This window comes from Sander vitreus, chromosome 10 (assembly GCF_031162955.1).
Source record: "Sander vitreus isolate 19-12246 chromosome 10, sanVit1, whole genome shotgun sequence".
Lineage (NCBI taxonomy): Eukaryota > Metazoa > Chordata > Actinopteri > Perciformes > Percidae > Sander > Sander vitreus.
In genome coordinates, this window is record NC_135864.1 from 27,211,561 (window position 1) to 27,235,631 (window position 24,071).

The 24,071-nt window shown below is 40.5% G+C and overlaps 1 protein-coding gene and 1 pseudogene across 1 annotated transcript; both read left to right on the plus strand.

The window, feature by feature from the left end:
- The first annotated feature begins 18,673 nt into the window (after window positions 1-18,673).
- LOC144524271 (uncharacterized) lies at window positions 18,674-20,762 on the plus strand. The gene is made up of 3 exons (XM_078260417.1): window positions 18,674-18,721; window positions 19,062-20,442; window positions 20,758-20,762. Exons 1-3 carry the CDS (start codon window positions 18,674-18,676, stop codon window positions 20,760-20,762), a joined length of 1,434 nt encoding a protein of 477 aa, XP_078116543.1.
- Window positions 20,763-21,174: 412 nt separating this feature from the next.
- LOC144525018 (uncharacterized) lies at window positions 21,175-22,019 on the plus strand (annotated as a pseudogene).
- Window positions 22,020-24,071: the final 2,052 nt, after the last annotated feature.

The window sequence follows — 24,071 nt, forward strand, 5'->3', positions numbered from 1 at the left end:
AATTTTCAAAAAAACACCATATTTTTGTCATACTGCACATTGTTGCAGCTCCTCTTTTCACCCTGTGTGTTGAGCTCTCGTTTTAGCTGCCGAGTGAGGCATCGCACTGCTGCACTGAGCTAATTTTAGTTTTTTTGCCCCAGCAACAGTGGCCACCCGCTGAAAGCGAAAGCCATTGATTTATTTATTTATTTATTTATTTTTTTATATATACAGTATATATATTCTTTTTGGATGTACGTAATTTGCTTATCAAGGCATAAGCGTAATCCATCCTGTGGTTGTCAGTTTTACTCCTTAATCTTAGAACCCATCAGGTCCATCTGTCTGGCGACGATTTAGCCTCTGGGGGCAAGGGCCAATATTCCGGGGGTTCCAGTGTAGCCAACCAATATTTGGGCTAAGACTTCCTCTTCCATGCGCTGATTATTGTTTACAGTCTGTAAAGTGATTTGAGACACAATAATGGAATTGGATGTCGTCTCTATAAAGATATCTGCATATGTGCAGATAAATACATTAAAAAAAATCTAATAAAAAGCTAAATCATCATCAGACAATAGCCAATGGGTTTGAAGATTGCATTTCAGCCAATGCATTCTGCCTCTTATTACTTACTACTCGGACTACAAACAGACTACAAACGAAAACTAGAACGCTTCCAATAACAAAATCCTTGGTGGTAATCGTTAATGTATCATGGCAACATACAGTATAATATACAAAGCTGAAAAGAAACAAACTTTTGGGTTCTGTTCCAGAAGTAAGACAAAAAAAAAATAATAATAATAATCTCATTGACATTTCACTAATAACTAAAAATCCAGCCTTGGAGCAGAACCTTTCTAAACAGTATGCGGGCTAAAAAAACAAGTCCATGGGCAAGTCAAGGGGTCATAGGTAACACGTATATCATTAAATAACCTCAGACCATTTTCGCAAAAGATATCTGCCAGTGTATGCACATTTTTGCTTGACCATGTTGATGATGAAAACAAGACAGAGAATTGTTTTTGTCTCCTTGCAGACCATAATTGAGGCTGGCATATGGGCTTTGAAAGGCCCAAGAGAAATTTGTGTAAGCTCCTCTGTCGCTTTTTTTTTCCTCTTTATTTTTCTTTTGTTTTGTTGAGCTTTGCTACACCTGAAAGCATACCGACAAGCTGTTGCTGCTAAAATACTTGCATGATCTCCAATAAATATATAAACATTGAAGTAAAGTTTAAAGATCAGATTTTTTATATATATATATATTTTTTTTTTTTAATATTTTCATTATGTAGGCAGATCATGTTCTTTACCCCTCTTTTTTGGCCCCCTATTGGCAAAGAGGCCTAGAATGCCTTTGCGTAAATCCTGCCTAGCTCATGGCCCCTCATTTCCTCGTGCCTTCCTCTCCCAGTCATCCCTTCCACTTCTCATCCATCCGTCCACAGGGAAATTATGGGATGTAAGCAGAGTGGTATAGAGAAAGAAGAAGAAGAAGAAGAAGAAGAAGAAGAAGAAGAAAAAAAACCAGCTGGATCAACGAAGTCATCTATCTTCTCTGGCAACAGAGAAGTTGTATTTCCTAATGGAGACAAAACAATGTGTGATAACAAAGATGACAGGTAGGGAAACAATGTAGCTTCCACTGCTCCATCCTGTATAACAACAGGCTTTCGAGGCTGAAGGGCAAGCATCTGCATGTAACCTACTAATGTTCTCAGCCTCTGTTGTTTTTTCAGGGTCCTTGTTGAACTGCCATATCAATTACTAGAAACATACAAAGTGCAGCTTAGTATCCCACTGACACATCTAAAGTCCCTTTCAGACACACATCTTAATTTGTAAATATGCTTGCAACATTACATTTCAGCTTCATGTTTAAATACTTTTTTTGAAAAAACTTTTCCTAAATGTCTATCTGTCTGTATTTAATTGAATGTAATGAGATTTACTCCTCACACATGCGTATTGGTGAATATTCTATTTCACATTCACTGACAGACCTGCTATAGAGCTGTCTTTTTATGAGTGGGTTTCCTGTTTAGTTTTTTGTATCTTGCATGCAGGGCTTTAAATTGACACCCGCCAATGCCGGTAAAAATTAGCAGAACGTCTTGACCATGTCTACATGCCTTGGCATTTGCGTTATCAAACAGTAGAACAGGTGTACCTAATCTGCGTTCATGACAGCGTGCATGTAAGATTTAGCACATGGGACATTATTTAAATCAATTAATATCTATCTTTCTTTAATCTTTATCTAAAACTTTTTCTTTTTATGTACCTTTCAAATGAATAATGGCAGCATATCGTGAACCCATCGCCTAATAAGATGTCTTGAGATGTCTTAAGATGAAGCTTGTTCCAGAGGTAGTTGGCAAAAAGACAAAACACCTTCCCTGAGTCAAACACAGCACCTTGTGAACACAAGTTGAGCTCCCACAACTGATTTTGTCTTTATGAAAGGTTATTTTACTGTTTTTTTTCCTGACCTACCAAACTTCATAAGTAAAACTCTCAACTTTAACAAAATGCCACTGCTAAATTTAAATAGAAAACTTGACCTCCCCTATGTATCCTCAAAGCAAGCAACATTGGAGGGCTTCTGCTCATGTATAAATCATTGCGCAGGCTCGCCGCATCGTATCTATCCGACCTCATCATCTCTTATGTATCCCCTTGTGCCCTTTTCTGGCAGGATACTGCTTACTTTTCCAAGAATTATGAGTGTTTTCCTACCACATCTCCAGTCAGTTGCATAACTTTTCTCTTTCAATCAAGGAAGCTATTTCTCTGGGAGCTTTCAAATCAAAACCTACCAATTCAAAATCAATCTTAATGTCAACGACCAACCATAGGATTTCTAGTCAAGTAAGTAGAAATTCTCTCACTATTTTGGTTTAGGCAAACCCAGTATGAGGCTGAATATTACCACTATGTTTTGCACTTGTCTCAATAAGTCTTACCTACTGCACCTTTAAGAAAGTTTGTAATGAGAGTAGATACTCCAGACCACATGGTGGCGGTAATGTGCCTCTAAGCCATGATTTTTTACCTGCAGTGAGGTTATAACAGAGATGGTTTAGGGCCCTATCTTGCACCCAGTGCAATTGACTTTGTATACCAACCCATGTATCATTCCTATTTTGCACCCAACGCACAGTGGACTTTTCCCTCCACAGACTCACGTCGGTAAATTAGCGAATGAAGTTGCGCTCCTGGGGGCGGTGCAGCAAAAAGAGGAGGCATGTTCCGGCGCAAGCGTTCCCTAGTGCTATTTTGCAGTTTCAGAAAACAATTCTGCCACAGACCAGGAAAAACCTAGTCTAAAGTCAGTGGCGCGTTATTCAGATGCTATTTTAAGGTCACATGATTGGCCGTAATGTAGAGTGTACACACTGCGCATACACTTCGCTTCTCTTATCTCACGGACCCAGCAGTTCCCATTTTTGCAAACCATACATAAATACAAGGAAAAATATGACCTTCTTTTAAACAACATTTCCATGAATCATGGATGTGTTGATGACATAAATGAGGAAATATTAGAGGACTTAAGGAGATGTGATGTTGAACTGCATGTGCCGATGCCACTTAACCCAAATGCCCCAGCAGCAGCACGGGAGAGGAGAGACAGAAGAGCTGCATCGTCTATAGTGAGGTAATCTCAGTCTAATGTTAGACTACATTGCAAAAATATCACCATGCATTCATAACCTCGTGATTCAGTGAGAGTGAGCCCAAAACATCGGAAAGTATGTTTTTGTGACATTTCTTTATTTACATTTTGTCAAAAAGAAAAATCAATAGCAAACGTCGGTTTCCTCGGCTGTGAACTGCTCCTGGTGTGCGCCCATGGATGTATTAAGAGCGTGCGCCAAGCAAATCCGCCATTATAATAGCAATCCGCCATGGAACAAGCACGCCTGGTTTTAAAGGGAATGTGAGATAACGCTCTGATTGGTTTATTGCACGTTACGCCCAAACCACACCTATGAGTAATGTAGCTACTTCAGACCAACCCATTTTAGATTTGCGTCGGGCGCAAGACTCATTTATCCCGCTGGTATAATAGCAACAGTGCCCGAGATCCGCCCACAAAGCTACTTGCGTTTGGCGTTTGATACTTGAACAGATCGTTAAAATAGGGCCCTTAGTGTCTTTTGTTATAATAACTATTTGGTTAGGTGTTTAAACTTTGCCTCATCTTTTTCCAATAGTATGTTCCTGCAGTACCGGAGACTACATTTTCAGGACCGCATTTCTAGGACTATATTTCCAGGACCCTAGTTTTATGTTTTAAAGGTTAATTCCACCCAAATTCAACTTTCTGTCCAAGTAACCTACTTAGTTTAAAAGGTTTATTCCACACAAATACTACTTTTGTCAAAATTCTTATAGTTTTAAAGGTTTATTTCACCCAAGTACTTCTTTTGTTCAAGTACTTAAATTAAAAATATGTTCACCCAAATTCTATCTATCTATCTTTCTGAGTTCTGAAGGTTTATTCCACCAAAATACTACTTTCTGCCCAAGAATAGTTTTAAAGGGGTTTTCCAACTAGCCACTTCTTTTTTGTCATGCTATTCATCTTGGTTGATAAGAATTGCATTTTGAGCAATTTGTGTAATTAGCATGATTAGTTCATTAACAGGTAAAATATATTTAAATTTATTTAGAAACAATTATAAACAATAACAATAGATTAAACAGATTCTACAACCCCCTCCCCACCCGCCAACAAAGACAAGAAGAAAAAAGAAGCAAACAAGTCAAAAAGTTTCAAATATGGTGTTTCCGTTGTTGCTGATGACCGAGTGAGTATGCATGACACACAGGCAAACAGTGGAAGGTGACAGAACCTTAATGATCCCTGCAAGAGAGAAAAAGAGACAGAGAGATGCAAGAAAAGAAAAGAAATGACATTTGACTTTTTCTGACTCTTTCCAATATCCTCCACTTCACTGCAAAAGTAAATGGACAACATAATCGCTGCTGGGTTTATAGAAATATTGGTAACACTTAAAAAAGATGCATTCACCAACATTAGTAAAGTTACTTCTAAATTAAGTTATTAACTGATAAAGTTGATAAACATTTTATGGCATTAGCTGGGTAACTGCTCAGCCTCTTGAAGATTCTGCAACACGGCCAGGCCATACATGATGGTCTACAGAAAAAAAATGCTTAATTAATAACAAGATCATTTAATATAATGTCATCAAGTGTACTGAAGACAGTGCGGTTATGCTGATTTAAGGTTAATGCAACGTTAGCTGAACTAGTCATTAAATTAACAAATAATAGCCTAGTTGAGCTTACCAAAATACGTGTATGGTTTCATTAAACAAATAAACAAATACAGAAGGCTATCAGTTAGCAATATATCATAAGCTAATGTTAACAAATGATTGTTTGTAACGTAAGTGCCTTAGAGACTATCAAAGTTAACGTTAGTTAACTTACTGACACTTCGGCTAGCTAGCTCCTCTTTTAGTTTATTGTATTTAAATGCTTGTCTGTTGTCTGGTAATGGACTGCTTTGTAACGTTACTGTACAAGAACTTTCAATAAGTGTAAAAAAAACAAAAAAAAACCTGTGGCTAGCTAGCTAACGTTAACTTTGCTGTCCAATTCAATAGGCCAGAATTGTTTTCAATATTAAATAAAAATAATAGGGCTGTCAAGCGATTAATTTTTTTAATCGCGATTAATCGTCAAATTTCTATAGTTAATCACGATTAATCGCATGTTTTATCACATGACTAAAATTCAGTTATTTTGCATTTCAGAACTGTTTTTAAGTACATATTAACAATGGAAAGCCATTCTTACCAGTGTATCTTAATTGGGAATCAAATAAATGCAAAGAAAGTTACTTTATGAACTTGATTTTAAGATTTGTAATTGTTTATTATTTATTTACTGTAAACAAAAGAAAAATGTGTGAATCTGTCATTATTGCACAATTCCTACAAGTACCTAACTTAACTGAGATGTAACACTAACACTTTGCTTATACAGTACAAACAAAATGGTCCAAAAACGGGATGCCACAGCAGGACATTTGTAACCTTTACGTTTTTCTAATAAGGAATGTAACAATTCTCCTGGACAGAAAAGGGGGTGGACAATGTCCCAAATGACAAAAACAGTCAAACAAACGATAACACAGCACAGTCCTAAAACCGTATGGTGATATACATAGTCAATATAGCGTGCAGTAACTTCTAAATAATTTTGATTACTCACTGACGTCCAGTGATCACCGGTTAATGAGACAGCGTTTGCACTTTACAGCAGTTCCAGTTGGGCTGCTTTCTCTGTGTCATACAGGCTGTGTAGGCGTGAAACTACTGTCCCCCTCGACAACTTTTTAAAAGTAAACTTTCCATTCAGAATCTTATTGGCATCCATTTCGGCGCTCGCCATCCACTCAAAACGTAACATTAGCCTACTACTTAACAAGTGTGTGCGGCTGCCTGTTTTGTTTCCGGTCTAGCTAGATCCGGTGTGGTGTTGTAGTTTTTCTAACGTTACTAGTTGTTGCAACAGCATGTGAAAAAAACTACAAAGTTTGCTAGGCCAAAAAGAACGTTAATCTCGCGATAAAAAAATAGACGCCATTAAAATGGGTTTGCGTTAATAGCGCGTTTAACTGACAGCACTAAAAAATAACGTTATTCACAATCAGAAACATCACTTACACTCCACTTCATCGTGTTGGTCATCCATCTTGCGGTATAAATTGTCAATATAGTATATAACGTTACATCCATGGTGGAAATGCATGGATGTATTAAGAGAACATGCGGTCACCCACTTCAGTAGTTTGCACAGTCGCGAAAAGCTAGAGTCCTAGAAATGTGGTCCCAGGATTGTAGTCCTGAAAGTGCAGCCTCCGGTACTGCAGCTTCATGCTACACTCTTTTTCAGTTCACTTCTTTTGTCGGCTTAAAATCCAGCAGCGCAGTTTTAGTTTTCTTGTTAGACTGCTAACTGCCATATATTAATCTCGTCACACCAAAAAAAACACATGAACTTTCTAGTGACGTTAAACAAACAGTGTGCGCCATTCGACCATTTTCCCCTATCTCCCATACTCCCACCACTACTGTTCTCCTTCACAGGCCCGCCAGGGCTGCTCGGCTCGGCAGTAAATTGCCGTCAGACACTAGTAGCGGCTCCATTAGTTTGTTCGTTTATATACAAACATTATTATTATTATTATTATTATAATAATGTTGTCATATTTCTTATTACCAGGCTATTGAAGAGTTTAGTGAGCTAAACTAATGTTATCAGTTTTTCTACAGCAAATGAAGCTTCACTACACTGAAGATAACGTTAGCCCCCCCAAAAAATAGCTGCTTGCAATACAAGTTGGATTTAGTTTACAGGTTGCTAATGCAGGCAACTTTTTATTTGCCAGAAGATGACGGAGTGACAAATGCCAGTTCAATCAAGCCAGTTTGTACACTGGCCCGGTGAAACCAGAAATTGGCCCAACTCTAGTCTGTATGAGTCCATACATGGCTGAATAATACTGTATGTGTGCGTGTCATGTATAGTCTGCGTGTATGTGTGTGGGTGGTGACTATATGTTTGCTTTTCCTCGTTTCATGGACCTGTACCACACATTGACCTTACCTGGCAGTGAAAACCTGCCCTAGCTGCCAATTTCCCATCCTCCTGCCTCATCATGTTCCTCGCTGGTTCTGCTTTGTAATCTCAACCACTTAATGCATGTTCAGCTGGCCTGGTGGGGATTCCCTCTACGGGCTTGCTGGCAGACTATATTATTTATACCAGCCATTTCTTCAGAAATAGCCACTGCATTTGTACATTTCTAATTATGCAGATGACATTGGATCATGAGTTCAGTATCACCATTTCAGATTACATTGTTGGATACCTCCTTTAGTCTAACTCAAGTGGAACTCTGGGACATGCCACCAGATACCACAGGTGTCACATTAACACAGCCCTAATGTTAAACTGGAGTAGGCAGAGTGAATAGATTCCTTATAGGCATACTGTATGTACTGTAAGTGTTTCTGTGAAGATGCTTATGTTGGCATTGTATGTCAGTTCTGGTTTAGCTCACTGTTAAAGTGCCACATGCAGTGGGTTGTAAATGATTTAATCTGTACTGATATTCTATCAGCCTCTCTTTTTTCTCCAGTTGGTTTTAGTTAATTTTAAGTAATTCCTGTTGAAGTTTACTTTATTGGTATTAATGTATGCTATTAACGTGACACTATAATCACATAAAAAGCAGGAAGTTAAGTTATTAGATAACTAATCAAGAATTGACAATTCAGTGTGCTTTCAACCCTTTGTTAAACAGAGAGCGCCATCTTGTGGGCTCATAAAATAAAGAAAATTGTTCACAAAGCTTCATGAGGCTGCATTTGACCATCACTAGTGTTTGATGATTTCATAACCGTTTTAAGTTTTCCTGATGGTACTTTCTAACAAGCATATTATTAGCTAATCGCTAAAAAGGCAACATTATTTGATAATAGTATAATTTGCAAGATGGCATCATAATCATAATAAAGGTAATGTGAGGTGATGGTTTGTCTGTCCATGTTTGGTTTAAGTATTCTTGTTTGCCTCTCAACTTCTACAGAAACTATATAGTCCAACTGTGAGAAGTGGCTTCAGGTGAAGCATTCAGATCAGGTAAAAGTGCTGTAGCATGAAGTTGAATATACTCACAGCAGTAAATCAAGTGTCCCAACAGTGTTGTTTTCCATTTTTGCAACTGGGAGGGTTGTATATATTGCACAACAGCACAATAATAAAGTCTGTGTTCGGTTGGGAGATTCGGAGAGCCTCTGAAAGCAAAATTTTCCATAGTCCTAATTTCCATAAACAGTAGTTGATTTACTCTTCGAGGGCCTTCATAGATGTTTTGTATGAGGGTCCTTTTGTGTGTCTATTCATGTGATTATGTGTGTATGTAACATTAACAGCAGGCACAGGAGCTGTGATGCATAAGAAATGGGTACGAGTGTAAGGCACCAAACAAAAAGCACAAAATAAATTCAATTCAATTCAGATTCAATAAAGAAAGAGCATATTGAACTTGGACTGAACTCCCTACTCTGAGACTGAGTGTACAAAGTATTTTTGGAGGTTGAAGATCATACAATCTCTTCTTTGACACTTATCCACCATTTGAATTTAGTTTCCTGACACAGTTTAAAACCCTTTCAGTGTTGTCACCATACAGAGCACTGTGCCAACTAGATTCTGACAGCCATGGGACAAATCTCAAGCCTTGACTGATTAATGGATGCTGACTACTCTTAGCTCTGAACCGTTTGTAAAGATTGTAAGGTCAAATTAAGCTGGTATGATAGTACTTATTATTCAATTCAATTCAATACAATTCAATTTTATTTATAGTATCAAATTATAACAACAGTTATCTCGAGACACTTTACAGATAGAGTAGGTCTAGACCACACTCTATAATTTATAAAGTCCCAACAATTCTAGTAATTCCCCCAAGAGCAAGCATTTAGTGCGACAGTGGCGAGGAAAAACTCCCTTTTAGGAAGAAACCTCGGCAGACCCAGGCTCTTGGTATCTGACGGTGCCGCCATTATCCACTTCTTTCAAGGTTACAGTCAGATTTTAAGATGTGCCTCCCTACATAGTGCTACATGAAAGCAGGAAATTGGCCCAGGTCCCAGACAGAGTTTTAATCCTTTATCCTTTATTTGTTTAGAATTATGAATATGCAACTTGGACCACAATACAACTATTGGTCACAGCTTAGTATAGTGTATTTAAAAAAAAATTACCATCTATTTGGATCTTGGCTCAATAGCATCCAGTGGCTTTATTTTAGCTACTTCAACAAATGTAGTAAAAAAAACACAGTCACTGAAATGCTGTTACGCAGCCTATTTTTAAAAAAAACTCACTTTCAAACTGCACCAATTAAATTCAATTTAGGAAGAAACCTCGGTGGTGAGAAAAACTGGGGGTGTGATGAACAGTGGCAATAATAGTCACAATAAAGATAATGGAACAGTGACTAGAAATAGCAGTTGTAGTAGTTCATGGCGTAGCAGGGCACTGCAGGGCGTTACAGGACGTAGCAGGGCACAGCAGAGCATAGCAGGGCGTAGCAGGACATAGCAGGACGTAGCAGGACACCACAGCTGCACCAATGTTAACTCAGAAATAGAAACATATAATATTATTATTATTATTATTATTATTATTATTATTATAGGGATAAAGTTCCATCAGTGGGACCAATTTACATCATAAGTGATAGCCAACGTGTCTAAAGCTTAATATGATTTTTACATTTTTAAACCTGAGATTACACATAATTTGCAATGCACATTTTAGTGGAACTACTTAAACAAACTGAGAGCTGTCTTGTGTGCACAGAGTCACAGTGTTTTAAAAACAGAAAGGCATGCAGAGGTTTTATTCTAAGCCGAGGGTGACTTCATGCTATTTGAATGTTGAAAGAAATTACTGCTAGCAAATAAAAGCAGTAACTTTAGATAGTCCTGAGTACCAAACTAGAAGACAGAGAGAAACTTGGGGTTTGTTCAAAAAAATCTTTTTTTATTCCCTGTCACAAATGTGTCATTTCTTAAAGCAGTTGTTAATTTTCATCTGTTTTTTTTTATATATAATAACGAGACAAAAAAACTATTTCAATTAAGTTTATAGGCTTGAGGCTATTTCATTACAGATCGAAAACTTCAAATACGTTTTAAGATTCATCAATAAACTGTAGACTACAAAAAGAAGAAAGAAAGAAAGAAAGAAAGAAAAAAGAATAATAAGCACATTTAAATAATTGAATTGTTATAGGAGAACTTCAAGTAAAAGTTAAGAATTTTGTGAATGTGTTGTTTTAGTTGCGCAAAAGAAACAGAGCTCTCGCTATTCATTCATTTCACAATTGCTGTATTTGATTATCAAGATAACACCTACATCTACCAGTAAGGTCCCTGATTTATAGACAGTTCCGTCCGGTAATTGTTGAGCTGACACTAAAGAATATAAATATTTATCAATTTATGCATTAAAAACGGTGATAATATGTGTGTGTGTGTGTGTGTGTGTGTGTGTGTGTGTGTGTGTGTGTGTGTGTGTGTGAGTGAAAGGGGGGGGGGGGGGTGCAATAACACATTTGTATTTGATGAGTATTATTGTTGAAAACTGATCAAAACAAGCTATATCCTCCTCTTTTTACCCAAACCCAATTACTTGTATAGGCATTTCCACTAACTCTGCCTCATGTTTGATAATCTTTTTCCAAGACGTTGATGAAAAATTCATGCCTTGTCCCAAGTGAAATTATTATGCAGCCTGTGTGCTCGACGTGAATATCAGTGTGTAGGTCTTGTCTGTCCTGTAATGGAAGTGCAGTAGAAGACTACAAAAAAGGGAAAGTAGTCCTCCAGATTTAGCTAAATGAACTAGCACTGAGACTGATATGCATAGGTAGAGGGTAAGGTAAGGGAGAGTATTCCAGAATTCTTTTTAAGGGAATGTAACTTTGCCTGCAATGTTTTACCAACAACATTCAGTTATTTTAAGTATAACCGGTCAGTCTTTAGTGTTGATTTAATGATCACTACATTCTACTAACTTATCCAAGGAGAAACTCAGTTGACTAGAAATCATCAATGTAATTAGTAGTGATGGCCAAATGAAGCTTCATGAGGTCAAATGAAGCTTCACAAACCATTTCTTATTTTTAAAGATTATATTTTTTGACTTTTCCGCCTTTAATTGACAGGACAGCTAGGTGAGAGAGAGGGGGAACACATGCAGGAAATCATCACAGGTCAGATTTGAACCCTGGACCTCTGCGTTAAGGCATAAACCTCTAAGTATTTGTGCTCCTGCTCTACCCACTGAACCAACCCAGCCAACATTTCTTATTTTCTGAGCCCACTCGAAGGCACTCTCTGTTTAACAAAGGGTTGAAAGCACACAGATTTGCCATTCCTTGAGTCTTTTTCTTTAAACCAAGAGTGCCATCTAGTGGGCTCAGAAAATAAATAAAATGGTTCATGAAGCTTCATGAGGCTTCATTTGGCGATCACTAGTAATTAGCCCCTTTCAATCACTTTCAAGTGGAACACCCACTTTATAGAGCTTCTTTGACTGACAATGGACTTAAAGAGTAAGCACTGTTGCCCAATTGGATAGACAAGATGTATAGCCCAATCAGAGCCACGAACCTGCCCAATTATCATAAATCATTAGATAATGTTATATTAAAGTTGAAAGTTTTCACGCATGCATAATAGACCTCGGAATCTTATTACCTATTTAGTCACAGGGCCGCAGAATTTGGCTGAACCAAACTTTCAGCAAATTTTGAGCAGAAAAGCAGTTTTAGATATACGTAGTAATAGCTCTTGAAAGGTTTCTCTCTCTCTGTCATATTCCAAATTGCTTCATTGACATTACTATTATCATGTATATTCTGGCCACAGAAGGTTGCCACTCCATTTACTGAAGAATATCATGTGACATGGTTGAAAGCTAAAACAAGATAGTACAATATCATGTCATTTGTTTTGTTCATATATTGTGGCTCAAGTTCAATATTTTGTTTATGCTCCATCTGTTTTCTTCATTTAAACTGAAGTATTTAGAGTAACATCTTCATACAATTTTGAGCGTAGCACACTTCAAGGCACGTAAGCTGCCTCATATCCATAATCACTGTGGCATATTAAACATAGCTAATGAGATTCTTAGATAATAAATCAATGAATGAATTACCACATGGCCCATGTCTTAAGGCATGCATGTTGTTCCAAATTCTAATCAGATCATCTATGTGTAAGATGTGGTGTTAAGTATGAAGTCTCCAGGAAAGGCAGTCAGAGGATCACATGTCACGTCGTGGGAGAGAAAATAGGATTAATACGGACAAATTAATGGACGAATCTGAACTTGAAACCAACCCTGTATTTAACAAAGAGTGCTCCTAAGTACAGTCATTTTCCCTCACTTCCTTTTTTCCTATTTTTCCAGGCTATTAGACTGATACTACTATACTACTTAAAGTGCTCATATTATGCTTTTTGGCTTTTTCCCTTTCCTTTACTGTGTTACATATCTTTTTTGTGCATGTTATAGGTTTACAAAGTGAAAAAGCCCAAAGTCCACCCCAAAGGGACTTACCATCTCCAACAGAAAACACTGTTCACAAACTGCTCCAAACAGCTCTATTGTAGTCCAGCCTTTACTTCTGTGAAAAACATGCGTCACTTTGTAACACACGTTATAATGCTCACCTAGCTGCTAGCGTGGCACGCCCTCATACCATGCTTCTGACCGGCTAGTAGTCCTTACTTAGCTACTGCGCATGCGCGACTCCCAACAAAGATGGAACAGAAGTGAGATGCCTCACTCTGCAGCTAAAATGGAGAGCTCAACACACATGGTGAAAAGAGGAGCTGCAGCAATGTGTAGTATGACAAAAATAGTGTTTTTTGAAAATTAAACCACATTCACAACCTATTCTGGTACAACCTCTAAATAACCTGAAAATGAGCATAATATATGCACGTTAATACTAGTAAGCCCATTTATATTCAGAATTTAAAAAACAATATTTGAAAAAATATCTATAAAAGATATATATGAGATATATAACTTTACATATAAACTGTGCATGTCATTATAATAAGCCTAATCATAGTTGATTGATGTGCAATACTAAGCATTTTGAGAGTGTATAGTTTTTATTTTATAGAGGTTGCATGAATACATTTGTAATTAATGAGAATAAATATGACTCCAGACTTTAAAATATGGAAATTATACATGTCATCATCATAAGATTATGTACAGTTTGTCAGTGTGAAATACTAAGCATTTTGACTAAATATATAATACAGAGAAACAAAAAACAGAACACAGGACTGGACATATCAGTTGTCTTGCCATCATTACAAACGTACAAGGCGATGCACTTTAAAGGTGTCTTTGAAAGACTCATGGTTGTTGGTCAATAGCTCATAAAATATACAAGTATAAGCACATTTAATGTAAACGCCGAAAACTACATAAAACAATGCATGCACCAAAATATTACTAGTATATGTAGCATTTCTTCCCGTTTCTTGGGGGGAGTTTTTTTCTTATCTGAATAGAGGGTCGAAGGATAGTGGGTGTCGCATGCTGTACAGCCCTTGAGGCAAATTTTGGATATTAATAAAACTGACTTGACTTGATGTGACTTAAATGGTTTTAAAGCTAGCGGTGACGAATAAACGCGGATAAGAAGAAGAATATTGCTCAACAGCAATTACGCTAATTAAACACATCAAGTTAGGATCTGTGTCCCAAAATCTACAGACCACACTGTATGTTGACATAAAAATAGTAATAAATGTAACAGCAGTATTTATTTCATCTAAAATTAGATTTTTACATTTAAACAGTTGCACCCTACTCGACACCCTGCACTGCTACAACTATTATTTCTAGTCATAGTTCTATTATCTTTATTGTTACTATAAGTGCCACGGCGCATCATGCCAACTGCTATTAATATTATGAATCATATTTCTGTCTGTGTCAGTGTCTCTGTGTCTTTGTGTCCCAATCGGCAGCGGCAGATGGCTACCCACCTAGAGCCAGGGTCTGTCCGTGGTTTCTGCCTGTAAAAAGGACATTTTTCCTCACCTCTGTCGCACCAAATAGACCTACTCTATCTGAAAAGTGTCCTGAGATAACTCCTGATTTGAAACTAAATAAAATTGAACGGAATTGAATTGGGTTTCCTTACATTTCCTCCACTCCCATCTCTGCAGCAGACTAACTTCTCTCTTCTTCTTTGCATTTTATCTATTCTGTCCCACCTCCTGCTCATCCTCCTTCACCCATTCCTCCTCCTCTGCTTTTTTCACCCACATTATCCTCCATCCATTCCTCTTCATCTACCTCCCATGCCACTCCACAGCTCTCTCATCCTTCCTACCCTTCTGTCCCTCGACAGCGGTGTCAGATTTTCCCCTGGCCATGAATTGTGCATGATTGTTCGTCTATGCAGCCAGAAGACTCACTTTCCTCTTCTCTCTCTCTCACACGCACACACACAGTCCCACTAGGAACACTAGCCACGTCTAACCAACCCTTTCTCTTCATTAAAGTTCTATGTTAAATGAATGTTTCAGGGAGATCTTTTCACTGAGTCTTGTACAGAGGACATTACTTGCAGGCAAACAAATCTATAGACTTTAGCCACTCCAATATATATGGCTTTTTCATTCCAGTTTCTACAAACCTATGCTATGAATAACTAAGAGAGAAGAAAGGCGGGGATGCAGGAATCAAGGCGAAAAGGGTTAAGATACAGGACAAGACTGGGAAATTAGGAGGGGAAGACTGATGAAGAAGGTGTGATGAAATTCAGCTATTTTTCTGTTGGTGTTTCTACAGATGTAACAAAGTCCCTCTTTTTCCTGAGACCAGTCTCCCTAGGAATACCATTCATCGAACATGATACAGACAGACAGTGCAAAATTATATCAGGCTCCCAGAAAGTGCGCTGGGCTTTGAAGCTAATTAAAATAATGGCCAAACAGTGGAATTGCAACTCCCGGGTCTTCACATTATGCCATCTGGCCCAAAAGTACTTTTTCCTATAGACTTACATGGTAAAAGAGACGTCTGTTAATGATTGGATACATTTTTTTGAGTGTCAGAACCCACGCAAAATGTTTCGTTTCACTATCAGAATTTGATCCATTCGGTCCGATAACATTTGTAAAGTCTAGAAGAGGCGCACAATTAAATCATTTAATCCCCATTCAAGTTAGCATAGCGCTAAACCAGAAGCAGCTGGCCCGGCTTGCGGAGGTCTCTGGTGTGCCTGCTCTATGGACGGCATAATGCGAAAGAAATACCGACCATCCGGATAATTTTTGGCTCCATGATGGCTTCATGCGCCACTGTGTTACGTTTGAAACAAGAGCAGAACCCAAATGCAGACATAAACGCAGAGCCAGAGTGAGAGTTAACAGGTTTATTCAAAGGACTTAAGTAAGAGTCCAGGGTTCCAGAAAGGTGAAAAGCAAGTCTAGGTTTCCAGATAGGCAAACAGGTCCCGTGGGTTCCGAGCAGGAGTGGTTCTGTCAGAGTAATCCAGTGGTCGGATAGTGGTGAGGTCCAGTGGTGGTTGTCTGGTCCGGTGGATGGCAGGAGTGAAGCGGGAGCAGAAGTCAGGTTCCAATAGTTACTGAAGCACAAGAGAACGGATCAGGACAAGCAAATACACAAATAGCAAACAGGTAGCAAGGTTGGTCATGAGCAAGACTAACTGTAGTCGTCTTGACTATGACCTGACGCAGAGTGGAGGGTTGACTGGGTATATGAAGCAGAGGTTGATTGAGGTAAATGAGACGCAGCTGGAACCCTGACTGCCGCACACCAGCCTCTACTCCTGTAATTAGGACAGAGGGGAGGGCGAGAGGAGAGACAGAGAAGCTACCTAGGAGCAGCAGACCTGAGAGCGGTGACGGTTGACTTGCCTCTGCATGTACGACAATGCTCGGGTGAAACAGTGAAAAATTAAATCTTCCAAAAAAGAGCGCCCACCTGGCTTGGTGGGAATTCAGCTGCTTGGCCAACTGGATGTAAGCAAGGATGTTATGATCCATCCAAATGATGAAAGGTTGTTCCGCCCCCTCCACCCATGCCGCCACTCCTCAAGGGCCAACTTAACGGTGAGCAGTTCCTGATTGCCGACATCATAATTTCTCTCCGCCTGAGAAAGTTTACGTGAGAGAAAAGCACAAGGATGCAGTTTGTTATCGTCAGTAGACCGCTGTGACAGCACCGCACCTACCCCAGTGTCGGATGCATCCACCTCCACGACAAACTGGCGGTCCGGGTCGGGCTGCACCAGAATGGGGGCTGACGCGAAGCAATGTTTCAGCTCCCTGAATGCCGATTCGGCCCCCTCGGTCCACAGGAATGGAACTGAGATGGAGGTGAGAGCCGTGAGGGGCGCAGCAATGTAGCTATAGTCCTTGATAAACCTCCTGTAGAAGTTTGCGAACCCCAGGAAGCGCTGAAGCTGTTTACGGGTCGAGGGGGCTGGCCAGTCTGTGACAGCGGAGACCTTAGCTGGGTCCATCCTTAACTCCCCCTGAGTGATGATGTAACCCAGAAAAGAGGTGTTAGAAACATGAAATTCACATTTCTCCATTTTCACAGTTTATTCTCCAGCAGCCATCGAACATGTTGCTCATGCTCTTCGAGGGACTTGGAATATATTAGGATGTCATCCAGATATACAAAGACAAAATGGTTCAACATATCACGAAGGACATCATTAACCAGGGCCTAGAACACTGCAGGGGCACTGGACAAACCAAAGGGCATGTTAAAGACGGTCTTCCATTCATCGCCTTTACGGATGCGTACCAGGTGGTACACGTTTTGCAGGTCCAGTTTAGTGAAAACAGAAGCACCATGTAGAGGGGGAAAAGCAGAGCTGATTAAAGGCAAGGAAGGTAACGCAGTGTGAGAGTGTTGAGGGAGAGAAGACAGACGGAGGAAAACAGTATTATTTCGAGAGAAATGTTGTACTAGTTGCTTAGTTTTTTTGTTTCTTATTAGCCTCTAGTCTCTAGAAAGAGCCAGCACCTACGCAAATAAACATTAGCTTCAGGCTAACGCCAGCTCCATGGCTACCTCCACACCTGGCGAGTCCCCATTTCCCCACAGGATTTCCTCGTTGCTTGAAAATGCAAACAAAGAAATCGCTGACCTTAGGGAAGAAGTTTGTCGGCTCTCAGAGGACTTAAAAACCAAAGATGTCTTTTTAACAGCCTACTTGGATGTTGCTCAAAATCAATCGCTCCAAATCACAACTCTCTCGGCGGCTTGGATACTGCGCTTTGGGACCCATCCGCCTGCCCGCATCCATCTTCTTGCTCGACGCCGACCATCAGGCCATCCTGGACTAAAGTGGTTTGCGGCCGAAAGAGAGCCTCGGGTAGGGCTCCATCACCTCCTGCCCTCAGCCTCTCCAGTCGCTTCGATGCCCTGTCGAAGCCGAATGTTCCCCCGGTAACGGCCGATGTGGTTACCCGGGCTCGCCCCGCTTCAAAGCCGACTGACCAGCTGTCGTCACGGGAGAGGACCGCTGCCTTCTGAGGGATGCGGTAGTCAGTCCGACTGACGGTAGACGGTCCGATGGCCTCCCTTGCCTGAACCGGCCAAATGACAACGTTCCTCAAAAACAATCTCCCCCACCGAATGGTAAGCAATATTCCTCTTCTTTTCCTTGTCCATCTGAAACCGATACTGGCTGTTTTGTTCCTGCCACCGGCCATTCACGCCCCCCCACTCCTCGTCCACTCTTCCCCCCAACCACAATAATTATTGGTGACTCCATCACCCGGGATATACGTTTTTTTAATGCTGTCACACACTGCTTTCCTGGAGCCAAAGTTGCAGACATCCTGGCTAAAGCTGTGGACCTGATACCCTCACTCCCAACCTCTATTAAACGCATTGTGGTCCATTGTGGACATAACGACATGTCCTATCAGCAGAGTGAGCGCACAAAGAAAGACTTTGGTACTCTCATTGAAGCTTTAAAAAGCACTGGGAAGAAGATTTTTATTTCGGGCCCACTTCCATCTCGAGGTTGCGGAGTATGCCTTTTAAGCAGACTACTCATCCTCAACACCTGGCTCCAGCATACGTGCAACATCCAGAAGATAGGTTTTATTGACAATTTTAATCTGTTTTGGGAACGTGGCTCCCTGTTCAGCAGGGATGGGATTCATCCCAATAGACGCGGCAGCCAGATGCTATGTGAGAATCTGCGGCACGCCGTGCAGACCAAGACCTTTGATTGACTGTTTGCACCCTGTAAACACACGCACAAGCGCACTTCCCAGTCTCACTCTCCCATAAGCTCGCACTCCTTTACAAATAACTCTGCTAACCCACAGACCAGCTATATCATTCCAGTAAGAATCAATAATATCAGTAATCACAGGTACAGCGCTACATGCTCCTCTGTGCTGCCTTTGGAGCAGCCACCCATTCATAATCCCATAACTACGGTGTCTGTCCCCCGACTGAGATCGATAAAATCAAACGTAAACCAACGAGGTGCTATACTTAACAACCTAATTGGAATTAAAACAACCACTGCAATGATAGAACAGAATAGGAGAATCAAATGTGGACTATTAAATATTAGATCTCTGTCTTCTAAAGCAATACTGGTAAACGATTTGATATCAGACTATCAAATTGATCTATTCTGTCTAACTGAAACATGGCTGGGACATGAAGAATATGTTAGTCTAAATGAAGCCACTCCTCCCAGTCATATTAATACTCAAATTCCTAGAGGCTCAGGCGGAGGAGGGGGAGTTGCAGCCATATTTGACTCAAACCTGTTAATCAATTCTAAACCTAAACTTAATTATAACTCGTTTGAAAGTCTTGTTCTTAATCTTCAACATCCGATATGGAAAACATTACAGCCAATTATATTTGTCGTTGTTCACCGAGCACCAGGCCCGTATTCTGAATTTTTGTCATGTGTAGTCCTAAAATCAGATAAAATAATTATTGTAGGTGATTTTAATATTCATGTGGACGTTGACAGCAATAGCCTTAGTACTGCCTTCAACTCACTACTAGATTCAATTGGTTTCAGCCAGAGTGTGCATAAGGCCACGCACTGTTTTAACCACACCCTCGACCTTGTGCTGTTATATGGCATCAAAATTGAAGATTTAATAGTATTTCCACAGAATTCCTTATTATCAGACCATTTTTTAATAACTTTCGAATTCTTACTACCCGACTATACGAAATTAAATAAAACCTTCTACACTAGATGCCTATCTGACAGTGCTATAGCTAAATTTAAGGAAAATATTCCAACAGCATTTAACTCAATGTCGTGCTTTAATATAACAGAGGACCTTTATGTTAACTTTAGTCCCTCCCAAATTGATAATTTTGTAGACGGTGCTACGGCCTGCCTACGGACGACTTTAGACTCTGTTGCTCCCCTCAAAAAGAAGATGATGAAGCAAAGGAAACTAGCACCTTGGTATAACTCCCAAACTCGCAAATTAAAACAAATCTCACGAAAACTTGAAAGTAAATGGCGTTCCACCAAATTGGAAGAATCTCGTTTAGATTGGCAAGACAGTTTGAAAACATATAGGAAGGCCCTCAGAAATGCCAGATCAGACTATTACTCATCATTGATAGAAGAAAATAAGAACAACCCAAGGTTTCTTTTCAGCACTGTTGCCAGGCTGACTGACAGCCACAGCTCTACTGAGACATCTATTCCCCTAGCACTGAGTAGTGACGACTTCATGAGTTTCTTTAATGATAAAATTATAACAATTAGGGATGGAATTCATCACCTTTTGCCCTTAACTTCTAACGGTTCACCTTTGAATGCAGGAGTGCTAGAAAGAACGACAAACCCTGACATAAGATCCTTTTTCAGTAGGCCTACACCAAAACGCCAAGTAAGTACAATAATCCTCATATCAAGACAATTTGGTAACATCTTTATGGGTGCTTATGAAAATACTAACGTCACTATGTCACAGGCAAAGGAGACAGAAAGAACTGAGGAACAGGGAGACCAGGGACAGTCAGGTGGAGAGTCTCAGGGAGACCAGGGACAGTCAGGTGTAGAGTCTCAGGTAAGTGTGTTGAGCTTAGTTCATATTTTTGGGGGTGTGTGGCTGTTAGGGTGAGCAGATGAGCTTTACCAGTGGCTCACTAATTAACATTATGATCAGCTAATTTAACAAGTGTACAAAAGTATTGTATTTCTTTTATATGGGGACACTTTTTCAAAATAAGTAATTATGTTTTAAGGTATTTTTGTGGCTTGATTGTAAACAACTTAAAAATAAATACATGGTTTTATAGAAGAATATTTTGGTCAATTTAGTCAGCTATTTCATTGAATCAAGAGAAACACTGAAAAGAAGGATAATGGTACAGTCTCCATGCTACACTAATGATAGTATTTAGGCTTTCCTCTGTGTACACGTCTTCTACGAGTATAATTGTGGCTGTATTATTTGTGTCCCCTCCAAAAATTGCTCTTCAGAAATTTTATGTTTATTGTCCCCCCCCTACTGTTAGATCAGATTTACGCCCATGGGCAATATTATTAGGAAACACTCAACTAACTTTCACTGTTATGCGGATGACACCCAATTATACTTCAAGCCAATCAAGCCAGACGAAACCAGTCAGTTAGCTAAACTTCAAGTATGCATTAGAGATATCAAATCATGGATGACCTACAATTTCCTGATGTTAAACTCAAACAAAACTGAAGTTATTGTGCTGGGCCCTAAACACCTCCGAACATCATTATCCCAAGATATAATTACTCTAGATGGCATTGCCATGGGCTCCAGCACTACTGTCATAAATCTAGGAGTTATATTTGATCAGGATATATCCTTTAACGCCCACTTAAAACAAACCTCTAGAACAGCCTTTTTTCACCTTTGTAACATTGCCAAAATTAGGAACATCCTGTCTCAAAACGATGCTGAAAAACTAGTCCATGCATTTGTTACTTCCAGGCTGGACTATTGTGATTCCCTATTATCAGGATGCTCAAATAAAACTCTTAGGATTCTCCAGCTGATCCAGAATGCTGTAGCGCGTGTTCTGACTAAGAAAATATCATATTTCTCTTGTATTAGCTTCTCTGCATTGGCTTCCTGTAAAATCCAGGATTGAATTTAAAATCCTTCTACTGACCTACAAAGCTCTAAAAGGTCAAGCACCATCATATCTTGAAGAGCTCATAGTACCTTATTGTCCCACTACAGCACTGTGCTCCCAGAATGCAGAGTTACCGAGTATAGCCTTCAGCTATCAGGCTCCTCTCCAGTGGAACCAGCTTCCAGTCTGGGTTCAGGGGCAGACACTGTCACCACATTTAAGAGAAACTTAAAACTCTCCTCTTCGATAAAGCTTATAGTTAGGGAGTGAGGAGTTGCAGCATTCAGCTAGACAGGCAGGGGAGAGTGTGTCTACAGACGTGTCACCCCTTCTCTTCTCTGCTTCTCTTCATAGTCGTCAGATTCATCTACCATATAATCAATGATATAATCAAAGTAGAGGGAGGCAGGCTAGTACAGCTCGATCCGGCGGGGGAGAGTTCTAGCCCGACCAGGCTCCTCTCCTTAACCTGTCTCTCTTAATTATGCTGTTATAATTTTAGACTGCCGGGGGACTTCCTTTGACACACTGAGCTTCTCTCTCTTCTCTCTTTCCATCTGTGTCCATCCATGTCCCAGAAATGCTTGTTACTAACCTAGCTCTGGGGAGCTTATTCCTTGGATGTTTTTTTTCTCCCATCATGTTTCCTTGGATTAGGGTGGCACCTAAATCATGGTTGCAGCTGTCGCTGTGGTCCTGCTGCACGCCATGCTATGCCCTGTTACACCCTGCTACGCTCTGCAGTGCCCTGCTACGTCCTGCTACACCCTGCTACGCTCTGCAGTGCCCTGCTACGTCCTGCTACACCCTGCTACGCTCTGCAGTGCCCTGCTACGTCCTGTAACACCCTGCAGTGCCCTGCTATGCCATGAACTACTACAACTACTATTTATAGTCACTGTTCCATTATCTTTATTGTGACTATTATTGCCACTGTTCATCACACCCCCAACCGGCACCGTCAGACACCACCTACCAAGAGCCTAGGTTAGTCTGAGGTTTCTCCCTTAAAGGAAGTTTTTCTCACCACCAAGGTTTCTTCCTAAAAGGGAGTTTTTCCTCGCCACTAAATGCTTGCTCTTGGGGGAATTACTGGAATTGTTGAGTCTTTGTATATTATAGAGTGTGGTCTTGACCTACTCTCTCTGTAAAGTGTCTTGAGATAACTCTTGTTATGATGAACAAAGCAATCATTGCATGTACTAAATTTTCAAGTTTCATTGAACGCACCGTCTGTGCCGGAAGCTAACGCAGTGGGAGAGTGTGGAGGGAGAGGAGACAGACGGAGGAAAATAGCATTATTATTGAGAATAACGTTGTACTATTTGCTTAGTTTTTTGTTTATTTTCAATCCCCTGGTAGCCTTTAGTCTATAGAAAGAGCCAGCATCTACGTAAATCTACGTACCTGTGCGTGGAGGACTACACCTTTTCTACGAGTAGCTAGTAAACATTAGCCTCAGGCTAATGCCAGCTCCATGGCTACATCTGCACCTGGCGAGTCCCCACCTCCCCACAATATTTCCTTGTTGCTTGAAAAAGTAAACAAGAAATCGCTGACCTTAGGGAAGAAGTTCGTCGGCTCTCCGATGACTTAAAAAACAAAGATGCCTTGTTATCCGCCTACCTGGACGTTGCTCAAAATCAATCGCTCCAAATCACAACTCTCTCAGCGGCCTTCCAGGATACTGTGCTCTGGGACCCATCCACCTGCCCGCATCCATCTTCTAGTTCGACACCGACCATCAGGCCATCCTGGACTACAGTGGTTCGTGGCCAAAAGAGAGCCTCGGGTAGGGCTCCATCGCCTTCTGCCCTCAGCCTCTCCAGCCGCTTCGATGCCCTGTCGAAGCCGAACGTTCCCCCGGTAACGGGCAACGTGGTTACCCGGGCGAGCCCCACTTCAAAGCCGACTGACCAGCTGTCGTCACAAAAGACCACCGCTGCCTCACGGCGAAAATTTCTGAGGGACGCGGTAATCAGCCCGGTGGCCTCCCTTGCCTGAACCGGCCAAACGACAACGTTCCTCAAAAACGATCTCCTCCACCGAACGGTAAGCAATATTCCTCTTCTTCTCCTTGTCCATCTCAAACCGATACTGGCTGTGCTGTTCCTGCCACCGGCCATTCATGTCCCCCACTCCTCGTCCGCTTTTCCCCCCCAACCACAATAATTATTGGTGACTCCATCACCCTGGATATAAGGTTTTTTAATGCTGCCACACACTGCTTTCCTGGAGCCAAAGTTGCAGACATCCTGGCTAAAGCTGTCCATTGTGGACATAACGACATGTCCTATCAGCAGAATGAACGCACA

Coding starts and splice junctions, on each gene's coding strand:
- LOC144524271 (XM_078260417.1), top strand. CDS start 18,674: ATGCCTTTTAAGCAGACTACTCATCCTCAACACCTGGCTCCAGCATAC. Junction 18,722..19,061: donor AACACCTGGCTCCAGCATAC/GTGCAACATCCA, acceptor CCTTTGGAGCAG/CCACCCATTCATAATCCCAT.